This window comes from Hipposideros armiger, unplaced genomic scaffold (assembly GCF_001890085.2).
Source record: "Hipposideros armiger isolate ML-2016 unplaced genomic scaffold, ASM189008v1 scaffold_598, whole genome shotgun sequence".
NCBI lineage: Eukaryota > Metazoa > Chordata > Mammalia > Chiroptera > Hipposideridae > Hipposideros > Hipposideros armiger.
The window spans coordinates 383,771-400,359 of record NW_017731948.1 but is presented as its reverse complement, the minus strand read 5'-3'; the positions used below and the strand labels follow the sequence as shown (position 1 = coordinate 400,359).

Genomic DNA, 16,589 nt, shown 5'->3' with positions numbered 1-16,589 from the left:
TCTTAACTGGGGCTTATGTTTGGGGTAGGGCTTATATTACGAGCATCCTGAAAAATCATGCTAGCGCTAATTTTCTGGTTAGGTCTTATTTTCGGGGCAACACGGTAGCTTTCGAAAGCCGCAGACTCAAACGCACCTCCCACGGTTTCTGCAATCACAGATGCAGCCGGTCCTGTAAACTGCCTGCTCAGAAGACCATCCTTTTCTGAATAAGAATGATTTCTATTCTCCAAGAAAACCCCTTCCAAAAAGGGTCTTTCCTGTTTGAACTCAGGGACCCCGCTGTATTCCCCAGTCAAATGTGTGTGACTAGATGAATTTGATTTTTGAATTCTAATTGGAAAGAATGGCAAAAATGAAGTCATCCTTCTGTGGAATTCAACAGATTATTGGTTTTAAGCATGGGAACATCAGATCGTGGCTGTAGCCTGCTTTTAAAAACTAGCAATTTAGTATGATGGGGGTGTGGGAATAGTGACATTCCTACTTGTTTCTCACTTTTTTTTTTTTTGGAGGAAATGTGTCTGCAGCATGATTAACCTGTTTAGATTTAGATGTGGGTGAATTTTATCTTTGTCCACAGGCTTCAGCATTGCAGGGAATTGGGAGTTAATGGTAGGGTCAGTTTGAATATAACTCTAGACAAATTTTAGCAGCCTGGGCAACGTCTTTCATATCCTCGCTCCTGAACTATTTACCTCTGAGAGCCTTCTAAAATAAGTTTCCTGCTGCTGTGCACGTGCTCTGAATGACCATGTCCACCTAAGCACTGGTGTACCCGGTGAGAATCCATAGTTCCACTTAAGAATTAAGGAATCGTTGTCTCCATGAGAACGTCTAGTTCATTTGATGGTGTCTCCGGTGGCGTGGTTAGGAACTTCACCGAGATAAGTAAATCACAGCAACACATCCTATCCACTTTACTTTAGCATGTGGCCACGTACGGCTGTTCAGTATAAACATATCCCATCAGGGCTGTTGAAATACGGAAAATATCCACATCGCTACGTTGGGACTTGGAGATAGGAACCACAGTTGTACACTAACAGGATTTATGGTCCATGCACTGTTGAATTAGCTGTATGAAACAGAGATTGTGGTTCTCAGTTTGAGTTACTTCTACACCCAGGGCAGGTCGTAGTTACTTAGATCCGGGGGGAGGGGACGTCTGGACAAGGGTCTTCACTCTCACCTGTGTCAGGGCAGTTGAATACAGGCTAGAGACCAGAGTCCTGCCAATCGCTGTTCTCTTGTGGAAAGAACCGGTGGCCCCACCCAGCCTGACTTGATGCCCGCCTCAGAGTTTTAAGCCCTCAGGGCTCTCCTTGCAGAAATTAGGTGCAAAGGGACTCATGGCAGCTTCTTCTCAAGTTCATTGCTGCCTCCTCCTCCTCTGACCTCCCCCTCAAGGGGGCCCACTGTCCACTCAGTGACTTCATCCTCCAAGCTGGGGTTCTGTGATCCCCCAAGTCTCTCTCTTTGACCTGCCCTGTACCCCCTATTCCAATAGCGTGACCTGTCATCTTCTGAGTACATCTCACATTGATCCACTTTTCCCATCTCCATCAATGACGGCCTCTTCCAGGCCATCATCACGTCCAACCCGTCTACCCAGTGCTTTCTAGGTGGCCCCCCTGCTGCTTCTTTGTTCTGTACAGTCTGTCCTCCCCCCCAGGCACTGGGGCCGCTCCAATCAATGTGCCGTATGGGGTTTCCTGGGCTGCTCATCAAGGACCACAATCGGGTGGCTTGAAAACAACAGAACGTTTTTAGCTCTAGAAACTAGAAGCTCGAAATCAGGAGGTCGGCAGGGCCATGCTCCCCTTGAAGGAAGGTTCTAGAGGATGGTCCTTCGTGATCTCCCCCAGCTTCTGGTGGTGGCTGGCAACCCTTGGCAACCCCTGCCTGGCCTGTAGACACATCAGTCCAATCTGTGCCTCCATCTTCACATGGTTTTTGTGCCTTTCTTAAAACACTCTAGTCCCATCCGCTCGGGATACAATGCTAAGTCTACACCTTGGTTGTACACGGTCCTACCGTCAACTCGTACTATTTCATGTTCCTCAAGTCCCCCATCACCTCCATCCTTGGCGCCACCTTGGGGCCTTTCCATGGGCCGTTTCTTCTGTCGGAAAGGTCATCCCGTGACCTTTGCAAGGATCTGATCCATTCGCCCCACGCTGCCTCTGTTAGATCTCCCTGGTCCACCAAACCCAAAGTTCTTATACCCTCCCACCACTGGTACTCATGACGCCAACATCTTTGAATTCCTTGCATGCCTGATATTTTAAAACCTGTTTATTAATTTAATTTGCTCATAGACTGTCTCCTGTTTTGTACTGTAATTACACCGTGAGTGCAGAGATGCTGCGTGCCTTACTCACCAGTCTGTCTGTACCTAAAATAACCACATAGCAGGTGTTCCCGTAAATACTTGCGGATGAATAGTGAACGTTTCCCAAATTTCTCTTCCTTCTGTCTCCTGGTACTCTACCTGCGTTTTTTACTTCATTCCCCTCTCCCACCCCCCTCCCACTCCCCCCGCCTTGTCCTAAAATATCCTTCCTGAGCTGGGACCAGAATAACTTCCTGAAGATTTTCTTACAGTAGAGTTAAGAGTTTTCTGCCTCTTCCTCATAGCAGAAAAGTTACCATCGTCTCCAAAGAGAACAGTTCGATATGGAGCGCTGGCTTGGTTTCCATTCCTCTCGAAGTCAAGGTCGCCTTGAAGGAGGTTCGGCCCCCACCTCCGTTTCGCTCTGCCTGAAGGAGAGCAGTACCTGGCAGCGGGATGGATGAGTTGGCTCTCTAGGCAGGCTCTGCAGAAGCATGGTGGGGTGGAAATCATATTTTGCTGAGCGTTCAGGATTGTAGACTTTCTCCACACGCAGAGAGAAACGTTTCCCACTTCCTGATGTCTGCATCTAAGGCACTGCAGCTTCTAGCGTGTCTCCTCTGCCTTAAGTGCACATTTCAGAGGCAACGGACTGGCTGGACGCCATATCTTTTATGAGTCGCTTCTTACAGCCACTGAATTTGGCCTCTCTTTCCCGCATGCAATAATACAGCTTTCAGAGAGCAACGGCTACTTCCGCTGGGGAGAAAAAAAAAAATAACAGCAAGAGGCTCTGATCGTTTATTAGACGGTGGTTATGTGCAGGCTCTATCTTTAGCTTTTGGCAAGCATTTTTATGCGCTCCTGAAGACTGGGCCAAGCTGCCCATCTTGCGTTTATTGGTACTTGGTGTGCCAGGAGGCATCCCACAGGCTTTTCACCTTTCAAAGAAGATCACACGTTGTCTTCATTTATCAGGGCACTTATGCAGCTAAATTCGACAGGCGAGCATTGCATCTATTGAGTAGACAGAATACGGCAGGCGTGGGGCTAGCTTCTCCGGCACGGAGCCCAAGAATGCAGGGTGGCTCCCTCTAGTGGCATCTATCCTGTGGTTCAGATGGAGCTCCAAACAGGTCATTTGGAGGTAATGAGCTGGGAAAGGGGCTCTCCAGAAAGAATGGCCAGCGGTAATGAGCCCAACCTGGGGACTGCGAGACCCTCTCGGGAGGAAGCTGACCGTCTGCAGGCGGGCGTTTGGAAATGTCCAGTAAGAGAGGAAAGGTGGGAAGTTGGGTCTAGGCAGCAGCAAGATGCTCACGGTGAGCAAAAGCAGCAGCTCGGTGTTGCCAGAGACGGGGGTGTAAACAAGGGGCAACGGGTGATGTGGGTGATGGGGTCCCCGACATTCCAGCGAATATGCCCAATAGGAACGAATTTGTGTGTGTGTGTGTGTGTGTGTGTGTGTGTAAATTTATTTATTTATATATAACTTTACTTAGATATATAAATTTATTTATATATATTTAAGTATACAGCTATTTATGTGTAAGTCTAAATACATATTTGTATATACTTTATATATGAATCTATGTATATAAATTTAGATATATAATGATTTTATATAAATTTAAGTATATCTAATTTATGTATATTTAAAATTTAAAACAAATACGTTTAAAATTTATATAAAATTTAAATATTTAAATACATAGGTGTGTATATACACATATATATATAAACACACACAGTAGGTGCCAAAAAATGTATACACATTTTAAGAAAGGAAAACTGTATTAAAATTGTAATCCTCAATATATACCGATAGCAAAAGATGAATACAAGTCCCGTTTGACTTCTGCAATGACAAGAGGTGCTCAGAGTGGTTCCCATCAGCGTCCAGACATTTCTGATGACGGCGAATGACTGCTTGAGCAACGCTGACCAAAGTGCCCACTTGTATACGTTTTTTGGCACACCTGATTTTATATATATATATATATCTCAATGAAATTATTGCTGTTTGGGTAGTAGTTATAATTGGAGGTGAAGACTGTTGCCCTAAGCCAGTATAAGGAAAGGACTGAGTAGTGGGAACAAAACTCAATGTAGGAAGCACGGTTACCAATTGCCACATCTTTAGAACTGGGGGATAATTGGGGCCGGCTGAGTGGCTCAGTTGGTTAAGAGCTCGCTCAAGAGTTTGAGCTCTGAGCAACAGCAGTTCAATGCCCGGCCCTAGCTGAGCTGNCTCTAAGCAGCGAGCAAAGATGGGGAACCCCCATGTGCCAGGGCTGGACCCAGTCACTGAGATGAGGGGCGTCATTCAACACTGGGTTTTATGAATCATCTCGTATTTACTTGTCAGGGTGTATGTGACACTCCGCAGCAATGGCTGGTGTCTTGGCTGTCACACAACGCTTCACGGTTATTTATTTAGCATTTCATGTGTTTGTTTATCCTACACGCATTTTCTGAGCACCTGCTGTGTCACAGCTGCCGGGCTAGGGGGAGGCATCTGTCAGTGGCCAAAGCAGAAGTTTTACTTAACCTCAGAAGAGGGAATTAAAAGTCCTACCTCGCCAACGACCTCTGTCATGGGCAGTCGCCGTGTAAGTAGCTGCCTGATGTGCGCAGCTCACGTCTCAGGCGGTCCGGGGCCACGCGCTGTGCAAAGTGTTGAGAGCGCACAGATGCCCAAGGAGAGGGCGACTCTCTTCTGCATGGAGCTACCTGTCCAAGAGCAAACCCCTCAGTGAGCGCCAGTTGGGTGGGTTGGCTTGGGTCATCTCAGGCCGGCTTTGGGACGAGATTGGCAGCAACTCCTGGACTACGTGGTGGGATCGTTTTCATTAATCTTAGGGAGAAGAGGGTTGCCTCCTGACCTCAACATACCTCCTTAGAAAAGAAAGAAACTTACCATTTGGGGTTTAGTGACAGGTGAGTGGTCAGGAACCTGACCAGCTTGTTGATAAGCCATTGCTAAGGTGAAGTCCGCCATGCTGGGTGTATTTACACCGTGGCAACTGGCAAACACATTAAGTCTGGGCTTTGCTTCTCACCTCCAAGAGAGCTAGCTGTACTGGTGCCAGTGAACTAGCGTTGACGAGAAATGTTCTTAAGATACAATGACCATTTGTCCTGATTAGTTGGAGGCCTAAATACTACAATTCCAGACTTACTCAATGCTTATTGTCTGAAAACTTAGAGCTAGAATTCTGTTGAAGCATGAATCCCTTTTAAGTTTTATATACAGTGTGTCCTCTATGACAGAACAATTCTATATTTACAATAATTCTATAATTTTGTTGCCTGAGCCAAGTTGAAGGACATAATTGAATCATGACCCAATGTCATTACTCCCATTACATTTTTAAAAAAACTCACAAAAGCATTCTCATAACAGGGACAACCTTTCTTGCATTAAAAAGTGAATGTTAAGTTCAGATTTACTCCTCAATGTCTATTAAAATGTTGGGCTTTAAGTTTTGACATATGAAGCCCTGCTATTAAAAATTCGATGGAGTGGCAGCTTGATTTTATGGATACAATTTATTTTGGAAGGCAGGTAGGGACTTGGCTCCAGGAGTCTGTGGCAGATTTTCTAGCTGATGAAAATAGCCTATAAAATAAATGCTCACATTGACGGGAGAGCCCTCAAACTAGCTGATCATACAAAACCCTGTGGGACGTGTTCGTCCTGATGCCAAACACACAAGGGCCTCATAAATCCTGTTACGTTTTCAATTCAGTTTAGTTGGAAGCTTTTCACCCCAGGATTAAAATAAAAAGCACATCATTTAAAAACAAACAAAAACAAAACAAGAGAAAGCAGTAGATAATAGAATTCATTCTAAACTGGTGTGCTCCTATCCAACTTTTTTTCAAAAGTACCTTCTTTCCCAAATAGAGGATAAGTAAGGTTTAAAACCAAAGCAATATTCTCACAGTAAGTAGAGAAAAATGCTTGCTTTGCTCCCTATTTAAAATTTTCACTTTATTACTAAATTAATTTCGCCTCTAAAATGCACCTAAGAAAGGAGAGAACATTCTAATTATAGCTGCTTATGTCTCATGGGTTAACTGGTGTGAGATAAAGAAAGAGAGAGAGAGAGAGAGAGAGAGATGATAGATAGATAATAGATGATAGATAGACAGATAGATAGATAATAGATGATAGATAGATAGGTGATAGATAGATAGATAGATAGATAGATAGATAGATAGATAGATAGATAGACAGACATGATTTCAGATTCCTTTTTTGAATACGTCAGCCAAATGCTGCGTTCCCAGGAGCTCCTACCTTGTCAGGCATTCATCCTATAATTCTTTGACCTGCTCCGTACTGAGGGGACAACATGGGACAGGTAATTGTAGTGGTGGAAGATGACATTGTCCCGGGATGGAGAGAATATGCCCTGACCACCTAAGAGGAGTGATGTAGGGGGATGGAGACGGCTTTCCTCAAATGCTTACATAGGAATTTAATTTATTTTATATCATCGTTGCTCAGGTTCCTCAGTAACAGGCTTAACTTACCCAACCGTTTCTTTCCTTGAACGGGAAAAAAAACTCCTACATGGACTTTATTTTCTCCAACTTAATCTATTAAATATACATTTTCATATGGCATTTCATAGCACCTTATAAACAGTATGAGACGACTTTTGAACTCCACACCCACTGTTTTACTAAACTTCTCATATGCATGACTTAAGATTACTATCACGGATGAAAAAATGCCGGCTATGACTTTGGTCGGTTTGCCACAGCGCAAACTTACTTCCTTATAGAGACAAAATAATGAAAATTGAATTTTCTTTCTCAACTACCGAAAAAAAAAAAAGTGCCGTGGTATTTCTGAATGTGGAAACATTTTCCAGCCTTAGCTCAGCACCCAGCTTGGTGTCGTCTTACCATAGGTCATTTCACCCGCCCTTTTTTGCCTTATAGCCTCGGTTCTACCACGTTACTGATTTTCTACACTATTTTGCACACGTCTTTTCTTCAGTTTCCACTGGGGGCGCCTCCCCGTTCTCGCAATGCGCCGATGTCTCTCACCCCTTCCTGACTTGCCTCGGCCTGCTCTTGGACCTGGTATTTTCGACAGGGACATTTTAGCTCTCACCTGGGCTTGTCATAGCTAACTGTTTATATCTTGCTCACCTTCTATGCAAAAGTGTTTCCTAAGTAGTTCCATCCTTTGCCCTTTGTCCATCGCTTCTTCTTGAAATTAGTCTTTCTGGGTGACTGTTGTGTATCTTTTGGAGACATCTGTCCGAACGACACACACCCTGACATTTGTCCCAAGTCTGCTGTCTAGCGCGCACGCTGCTACAGACTGTCCGTTTGATCGCTTTTAATCCTCTCTCCATTAAAAGAGATGTCGGTTCTATCAGTGTCAGAGTAGGCTGTGAGTAACAGGAAACAAAAAGCAACAGTCGCTTACAGCAGAGGGAAGTTCATGGCACTGCCTCATGAGTGACGTCTAGAGGTGAGTGGTCCACAGAGTCTCGGGGGTGGAGACCCTACGCTCCCCCCCAGACCTGAGGACGCTGGGAAGCTTCCTCTTCCTGGTGAATGATGATGGTGTCCACCTAGGGGCATCACGATGGAAGAATGGATGGAAAAGGTGCATGTCATTTGTCTCCCAAGATGTCCACACTCGCCCAGTCACATCCCTGGAAGTTGGTCCCCTGTCCACACCTAGTTTCACAGGAGGCTGGCAAGTGGCGTCTCCAGTCTGGGTGTCCATGTGCCCAGGTAACACTCGATGACTGCGGAAGCGGGGAGAACGGCTGGCAGTCTCTCCCAAGTTAGCTCTCCCACTTACAGATGAGGAGACAGAGGTCTAGGAGATTCCAGTCACAGAGTTGATGGCAACGTTGGGTTTACCACCCACACTGTCTGCCATCAGAGGTGGCCCCTCTCTTAATCGGAACTTCTTCACTTAAGACAATCGCGTCTTTTACTCACAAAGACGATTCTTCATTCTGACTATCTGTCTGGGCATCTCCACATCTGCATGGACTGTTTCTAGGATTCCTACCTGTTTTCTTATTCCTTAAGAGTAGCCATCCTGGGGGACGTCGGCTCCAGTCTCCCCTAGACTGGCTCCATCCCTGAGCCTGAGCCTCTCAGCTGCTGTCATGTCCACCCTTCATTCATATTCTTTTCGGAAGGCGTGAGTGACTTGTGCCAGCCACGTTAATTCCCGTGACTGTCCCTGTTTTGATGTAAAGAGACCCCGAGATGAATGTATTTCCGGAGTCTCTGACTTCCTCGCTCATTAATCTGCCATTAGTAGGTGCCTCCAAGAACCCTGGATGTCTGGCTGGCTGGAGGTCTGTTGGACGTTGAATGATGTTGGGCAGGACGATCTGGATGGCTTCCAGGGAGAGACAGCGGGATGCTCTCGACTTCTTGTCTGCCCATGAAGACGGCTTCTTCCTTCTTTCTCTCTCCCTTCCTGTCCATCTCATCCATGTATTAATTTACACAGCAGACTTTTATTGACCATCTATTCTGTGTGAGGCGCTAGGTACTGCGCACTCAAGAGTTGTAGGAGTTTCACTTTCGGCATCCCGAGAGCAAATAGCCTCGTGCGGAAAATGGAGTGTGCAGACGGTGCCAGCCTCTAAGGGCTGAGTGCCTGGTGCAAATTGGTGAGAGGAACAAGGAAATGGTGATAACAGCTGGCTGGGGATCAGGACAGGCTCAAGGAGGAGGAGTTATTGCAGGGCCTGCAAGGGTGGGTAGGAAGTCAGCAGGCAAAGAAAGGGAAGACGTCCATGTGTATTGTGTTCCTACCTTGAACCACCTTGCCCATCCCCCAATACGCAAAGGGAGCGTTTTTGTTTGCGGACAGTCAGATATTACTTGGGGGAGGTGGCATGCCCTCACCTTCCTGGATTTCTAGCAGGTACGTGTAGCCACAGCTTTTACCCGTGTCCTCTTTCTTCTCATTGTTACTGCGTCCTGAGAACGGGACGTATAACCCGTGAGCCCAGTGCTGGGTCCTTCAGGGCCTGGGCTGCAGAGAACAGGTAGGAAGGCACCTCAGGGTGTAAGGAGAGGACCGGGGCCCACAGCGCCCTGGGATCAGGTGTGTGTGTGCTGAGGTAGAAGACGCCAGTGCCCTGGGCTGCCCCAGGTGGGCCCACCTCATAAGCGCTCCGGGTCTAAGGAAAGAACCGCAGCGTTGGTGTAGGGTGGCTGGGTAGGGACAAAGGACCGTGCGGAATGAGGTCGGAGCTGTATCTCAGCAGCACAGGGGTCTCCATGGACTCGGGGACTACATGATGGGTTTTCCGACATCATCAGTTCAGTAGACGCAGTCAGCGTGACTGAGGGCCAAGCCTCAGGTCCCACGGGTGTGGGCCCCTCACAGTGGGAAAACACAGTAGTGTTTGGAATGGTTCTTGAAAACCCCGAATGTGGCACTTTAGCAGGAAATGCTGCCAAGATGGACTCCAAAGTCTCTGTCTGGCTCCTATGATGTATACGTGGAATTCTCCAAGCATCCAGAATAAATCTTGCCAGGACTAACAGTCGAACAGCATTCATTGGGGGGAACATCTAAATCTGAGTGATAAATTAAGAACCAGTGTGTCGACGCCATTTCAATTTAGCTTCCATATTCTTTAACTCGTTCGCTGCGTGGATTGGTTTCAAGTTGTTTTTATTTTCAAAAGGTGTGAGAAATCCACAAAAACAAAACATTGATATTTTGACTATGCGTTTAATAATAACAATTTGAGCTGCTGTGTCTATAAATGGCATTATTTTTGTATATAAACACTGTGGATATATTCACTCATATACATCCGACCGCCGCGGCAAAAGGGCTAAGAACCCTTCGTGGAGCGGAAAAAAAAAATACCTTAAGACCTGTGTAGCACGGGCAACAGATTTAATAACAGACATAAACCAATGTGTTGTTTGCCTAGATGGACTGCAGCTCTGTATTTACAGCTCCCTGGTAGGTGGCCTTGCTGTGTGGTGTACCCACAAATGTTCTGAGAGCTTTAGGGTTCTCACTCCTCTAAGGCATGCCACAAGGCCAGAAAGGGACACTGGGATGCAAAGAGGTGAATGGCCATACGCAGCCTCACACAGCTAGGAAACAGCAGTGCTGGGACGGGAACCCCAGCTGTCAGCACCTGGCGTGACATGTTGAACGTCAACAGAAAGGGCTGAAGCAAACCATACTGAACAAGGCACCGAAACACAAAACTCACCTGAACCCTCAACAAAGGGCGCAAACAGACCATCGTGGGCACAGCCACAGACCCATGAGAATACCAACATCTAGTAAAGTACGGTTTTCTCCATCAACCAGTAGACTGGGATTTTTAAAATACAGGAAAAAAAATTGTTTTGAAACCTACCATTTTTCTAGAATATGGAGAAATCCAGGGTGAAATAAGGTATCAAAATAATTTTGGCTGTTCCCCTCCGTCCCTCCTCCACACACACACTAAATAATAATTTTTAAAGACAAGACTGAATATATCTATTAGACATATAAGGTGTTTCCTGTTTTATCAAGTGACGGCAATTTACCCTTTTCCTTTGAAGATGTGGGTTCCAGGGTTCCTAAAGGAAGACTCCCTATTTCATGAACTGGTGTGCTGTAAAAGGCAGCCCCATTCCTCTCGTTTGAGCAGATCCAAAATGTTGCAGCGGACGAGTACAGAGAATAAGCAATCTATCTCTTGACCAAAAATGTTGTAAAGATTCAAATTTGAAGATCAAAAGGCAAATACCCTTAGAGCTACCGAACGGTTCTTCCGGGGGGAAAAAAAAATATTTTTGATTCTATGCTTGTCCGACATAGCGATTGCTCAGCTCCTCCCGGGTGAGGTTGTCTGAGATAGACTGACTGGCTTTTAAGTCAATCATCCAGTTCACATCTGGGCAGCGTGGAGCTAAATTGGTAATAGCAGAATCCGTGTGCGTGGCTTTCAAAATCAAGTGGGAAATTCAGGTCCTTACGATGAATCTAGCCCAGGAGCCTGCCTTCTCTTGGGTTTTAAATGCACGGAGACATGACTCGAAGGTCACGCTTGAAACACCCTTTAGACTTGCAGCATTTTGAGCAACAGGCGAAGGGACTTCCTGTCCGTCTCTGTCACTGCCGTGGCCCCGGGTGACCCTGAGTGAGGATTGGAGCCGGAGTGGCTGCAGTGTCACAAGAGAGGCCTCTGAAGGAAATCTGGGGTGCCTGGGACGAAAGATAAATGAGAGGACCTGCTGTAAAGAATCTTAATGTTACCTACTTTTTTTTAAACTCTGCTGGGGACAGTCACCATGTCCAGCCTAGCACGGCTGCGTGCCAGCCTATCTTCATCTGTATCAGGCCCATCTGCTGAGCACATGGAAATTGGCACAGACCTTATGTCCCGACCCTCCCAGCTCTAACTGTGCTGCAGACGGGACGGTCCCATTATGCAGTCCCTTTAATTGAATCACCTTGGTAATGTATTGCTGACACAGTGTTCCCTGGTTCTTCCCAAAACACCACAGAGAGGCCACATTCCATGGCCAAAGCTTGCCTGAGGTCACAGGCTCCTTGGGGACCATGCAAGTACCTCTGGCAATTGCTTTTTGTTGATTCTATTCATTTCGTATTTGGATCAGTTGGTCACTATATACCTATTACGACAAAAGTCACCAATTTGCCGTATGCACGCAAATTATCAAAGCGGATTAAATAGGTGTGTGACGCGGACTAGTGGGAAAGTCTCTGCAATTTTATGGAACAAAGCTGTAAGGAGAACGTGAAAAGGACACTGGCATTTTGTACCTAGTCCCAGTCGGTTTAGGCACGTGAATTCCCTGTTTTCATCTGCTGCAATTTTCACACCCAGGAAATGCTTTTTAGACCTCTGTTAGACGGTGTTTGATTGGCAGTCAGCTCTTCAGAAAGTTATAACATTGTGGCATACATAGGAAATCAATCGACGATGTCATAATTATTTGAAAACATGTTTTCCTCAACAACTTCAATAGTTAGGGATTTCATGGAACACAGAACTGATATTTTTAAAACAGTTTAACCATCCTACCCTAGGGTCAGCAAATCCCCATAATTTGGCGTTTCTAACACCTTGATTAAGGGGTAACGTATAGACCATATAATTCCAGTGCAATAATTTTTACTGCATGTATGGAGTTCTGCAACTGTAGTCACAATCTCATATTAGACCATTTCCTTCACCCCCAGAAAGACCGCCTCTGTTTCCCTTCGGTAGTCCGTCCCCATCCTCGGGCTCAGACTCTTATAATTCCAGATTTGATAGGTTTGGGCTTTCTCAAAGCTGAGAAAATGAAATATTAGCTGAGGTCCTAGCATGTGTGAGACTGTTCCTGATGACTCTGTGTGTGTGTGCGTGTGTGAAACACGCAGACTAATCATCCCTCATGTACATGTAACCATTGAGCCCACCTGTTTCGTCCTTTTTCTTTTAAGCAGAAAACACACAGGCGGTAAATGTAAAATGTTGACGCTGGAGTGCAGGAGAGGACAGAGCTGGGAGCTTGTAACCTGTTAGTCTATACAGAGGGTGCCAAAAAAATGTAGACACATTTTCAGAAAGGAAAACTGTATTAAAATTGTAATACTCAATATATACCAATAACAAAAGATGAATACAAGTCACATGTGATGTCTGCAATCACAGGAGGTGCTCAAAGTGGTTCCCATCAGCGGCCAGACACTTCTGATGACGGCAAACTACTGCTTGAGCAACGTGGACCAAAGTGTCCACTTTTTTTTGGCATCCTCTAGTATATTTATCAAGTGCCGTGTGTGCATTTCCAGGCTGTAATGTTTGCTAGACTAAAATGGCAGTCCCGTTTTGAGTTCCATGCTCACACAATTGATCAGCTTTTTCCCTGTTGGTAGCATAGCATCGTCTTAATACTTTAGGGATTGAGAAAAAGGAAGGCGAGGGAGAGAGTGAAGACAGAGAGGTGGCTTCTGGAAAAGAAAGCATGATGGTTATAACGTGTCTGAATTTGGGCCACGGTAGCTATTGCTTTGTCGGTGTCGCCTTTCTTCCTTGGCAGTTAAACAGTCACGCACGCTTCTGTTTCCTCGTTTTTAAGCTTTGCCGCTTACTCTTTTGAGCCTCAAGGGCGATGCAGCCACGCATTTCATCCGCAATCAAATGCTAAGCCTCCACCTGCTTCAAGCCCATTGCAGCCTCGTTTCTGTGCGTGGCCTCCCGTGTGCTCTCGATAATGCCGCTGTTTACCCGTGTTACCAACTTCCTGTCCCTTGTGAACCACAGGCACGTCCATCTGGAAAGCCTTCTTCTTCACGCCCAACTTCACCCCCGAGGGCGCCAACGGCTGCTTTCTCACCCACGTGTGTTTCTGCTACGGGCAGTTCGTCACCCACCATCACCCACCTTTGCTCTTCGATCTTTCCAAAGACCCCAGGGAGAGAAACCCAGTCACTCCCGCAACTGAGCCCCGATTCCAGGAAATCCTGGAAGCCATGCAGCGAGCGGTGGACCGTCACACCCAGACCGTGCAAAAAGTCCCCAACCAGTTGTCCCTGGGGAACGTCATGTGGAAGCCGTGGCTTCAGATGTGTTGCCCCTCTTCCTCCAGACTCTCTTGCCAGTGCGACCAAGAAGAACAGGATGAAGGGGTGAGCCATTAGCCACTGTGTGTCTGGGGACATGACGGTTTGTGAAGTCCACTTCACGTCCTGCATTGCAAAGGGACACCAGGAATGACACTGGGGCAAAGCATTGCTGCCAGCGCTTGGCATTGGGGTTCATTGCTCCATCTCATCACCGAGGGCCCCATCAAGAGCCCCCAGGTGACCCCGTGGGAAAGGAAAAAAAAAATCAAGGTTTGCCAAAGGCAGAGGGACAGATGGTCATTGGACATGTGCCTTCCGTGGGCAGATCCAGCACACACAGGTGATAGGATAGTGCAACAGGCAGCCTGTTCACCCCTCAGCAGGCACATGTAATCAGCCGTGCACGGTGTCACTTCATCCGCAATCCGATGCCATGTCGTGGCCGCCATCACCCCTCCACTGCTCTGATGAAATAGGGAATCCCACTGACAGCAGCGTTTAGTCGATCTTCACACACGCAGCTTGACAATGAGTGACGGACCATCTTCTCTGCCCGTATAGGTGACAGTATTAGCAGTATTACTTAGAACATAGGAAATCCTGTTCAGGATACATATATTTATATAGATACCATGCATTTCTTTCCTCAGGAAGGTTAAGATATTTCAAATAAGGAACTGCAAGGTTATCACTTAGATTTAACTAAAAACCATAATCTCACAGACAGATTCTTACTTGCGATGTGGATTTCCGGTTCCCAGAAATTGCTGAAAACCGGTCACATTGTTTTAGGAAACCGTCTTATTGCAGATTGCACTAAAGTCTTAGCACTACGTTAGGGCTATTGCTGATGTAGTTGTGCAGAAGGTACTTAAAGCCACTATTATCAATTTATGTGTTAAGATGATTTTCTACTCAGAGTTTAACATACTCAAGGCCAGTGGAGAGCCCTTGATGATGTGGGAATGTGTGTTGGAGGATTAAATAGCTTGAAATATGTTTACAGGTTATGTGGACACATGTTTACACGTAGAGTTATTGTTTAATCTGTGCAATGTCAACGGAAAATGAAGGAAACGTATACCTCTAGAGGGGACATGAGCTTTCAAAAAAGCATTTGCCTCAGAATAGCTTAGATTACCAGTACTTTTCAGGGTTTTCAGAAATTGGATTTATTTGTAATAACCATTTTCCCTCAGAAAGTTTCTGCTTCCAGTGTCCAACAGGAAAATAGAATTATTTGGTCTGGGGAGAGACCTAACCTTCTTTAAGATCTAGGTTTTGGGCTGGCCGAGTGGCATGTTGGTTAAGAGTTGGCTTGGGAGACCAGCTCTGAGCTGCAGGGACCCAGTCCGGATCCCAAATGAGGGCCAGTGACGCTGCGCCCTCTGCAGCTAAGATGGTGAACAACAGCTCAACCTGGAGCTGAGCTGCTGTGAGTCCTGGTGACGGCGTAGGCTGCAGTGGAGCTGCAGTGGGCTGCCATAAGCTACCATGAGTGGCCGGGAGCCAGCATGAGCTGCCAAGAGCCGCCGTGAGCGGCCGTCCAGTGGCCGGTGACCAATCTGCCTCACCTGGGAAGAGCGCAATGATAATACCAACATGGGCCAGTGAAGCGACGTCCTCCACAACTAGACTTAACCACAAAAGGACAGCAACTTGTCTGTTCCCTTTCCACGATTCCCCAATAAAAAACCTTAAAAAAAAAAATCTAGGTGTTTTGTGTTTGTTACAAAGCTGGACCTGGGTACTGGCTTTCAAAGCATCCATTGTTATTACCTCGTGAGTTATCTGTCCAAACCTTAGTGAGTTTCAGCGCATTCTTCACAAAAAAGCCAGACAACCAAACAAACAGAAACCACTTCACAGTCCCAGCATTTCATAGATATTACAAGCTGAGGAAGCAGTGACATGTATTAGAGAGGCCATTGTTTCACAAGGCCAGTAGCAGTGCATGAAAACACAAAGATGTAGCTTATGTATCGAGGTCCTCAAGGATTCAGGGAAGGACACAGTCTGCAGATGGCCCTGGAGGACATACAGGGAAGAGAGGAGAACAGAAACAGGGGAAGGGTTGGCCCGCATCTGGAAAGGGAGTACATCTGGTTAAGGCTTCAGCAACCCTCGTTCTAATGTTATGAGAAGTGAAAATAAAGGTTTTCTGGATAACGAAAAAAGACCGTGTTGTAGGACCCTGTTGTCTCGTGTGACTCCTTCCAGCCGGTGTGTGGTGTACTGACTGCATTCGGCAGTGGGGAGGACAAGTTTGAATCCAACACCTGTTTTTTGGAGTCCCTAAGGCTGAAGGGAGGCGCTCAGAGTGCAGAGATGGATAAGAAGGAAAGGAGCCCCCAAACTCCGTGATTAGAGGGAGAGGCAAAGCCAAAGTATCCATCACACACACTGCCTCTGGCCTTTGCAGGGGCTCTCCAAACATGTCTTCTTTTGCATTTTAATTTCACTCACCCCCCACCACCCTCCCCTCTGCCAACCGTTAGCTTGTTCCTTTTACCTATGGTTTCTGTTTTACCTTGTTGATTATTTATTTTTCATTGATTTTAAAATGTATTTATATTTATTATTTGTTTGTTTAGACCCCACATATAAGGGAGATCGTATGGTGTTTGTCTTTCTCAGTCTGACTTATTTCAC

General features: G+C 46.2%; 1 protein-coding gene across 1 annotated transcript in view; it reads left to right on the top strand.

The window, feature by feature from the left end:
* The window catches only part of STS (steroid sulfatase), a 170,851-nt gene that overhangs the window by 153,038 nt on the left and 1,224 nt on the right, over nucleotides 1–16,589 (top strand). The window contains exon 9 of the mRNA XM_019624647.1: nucleotides 13,636–14,000. Within this exon, the coding sequence (XP_019480192.1) occupies nucleotides 13,636–14,000 (365 nt within the window). The remainder of the gene's footprint in view (nucleotides 1–13,635; nucleotides 14,001–16,589) is intronic.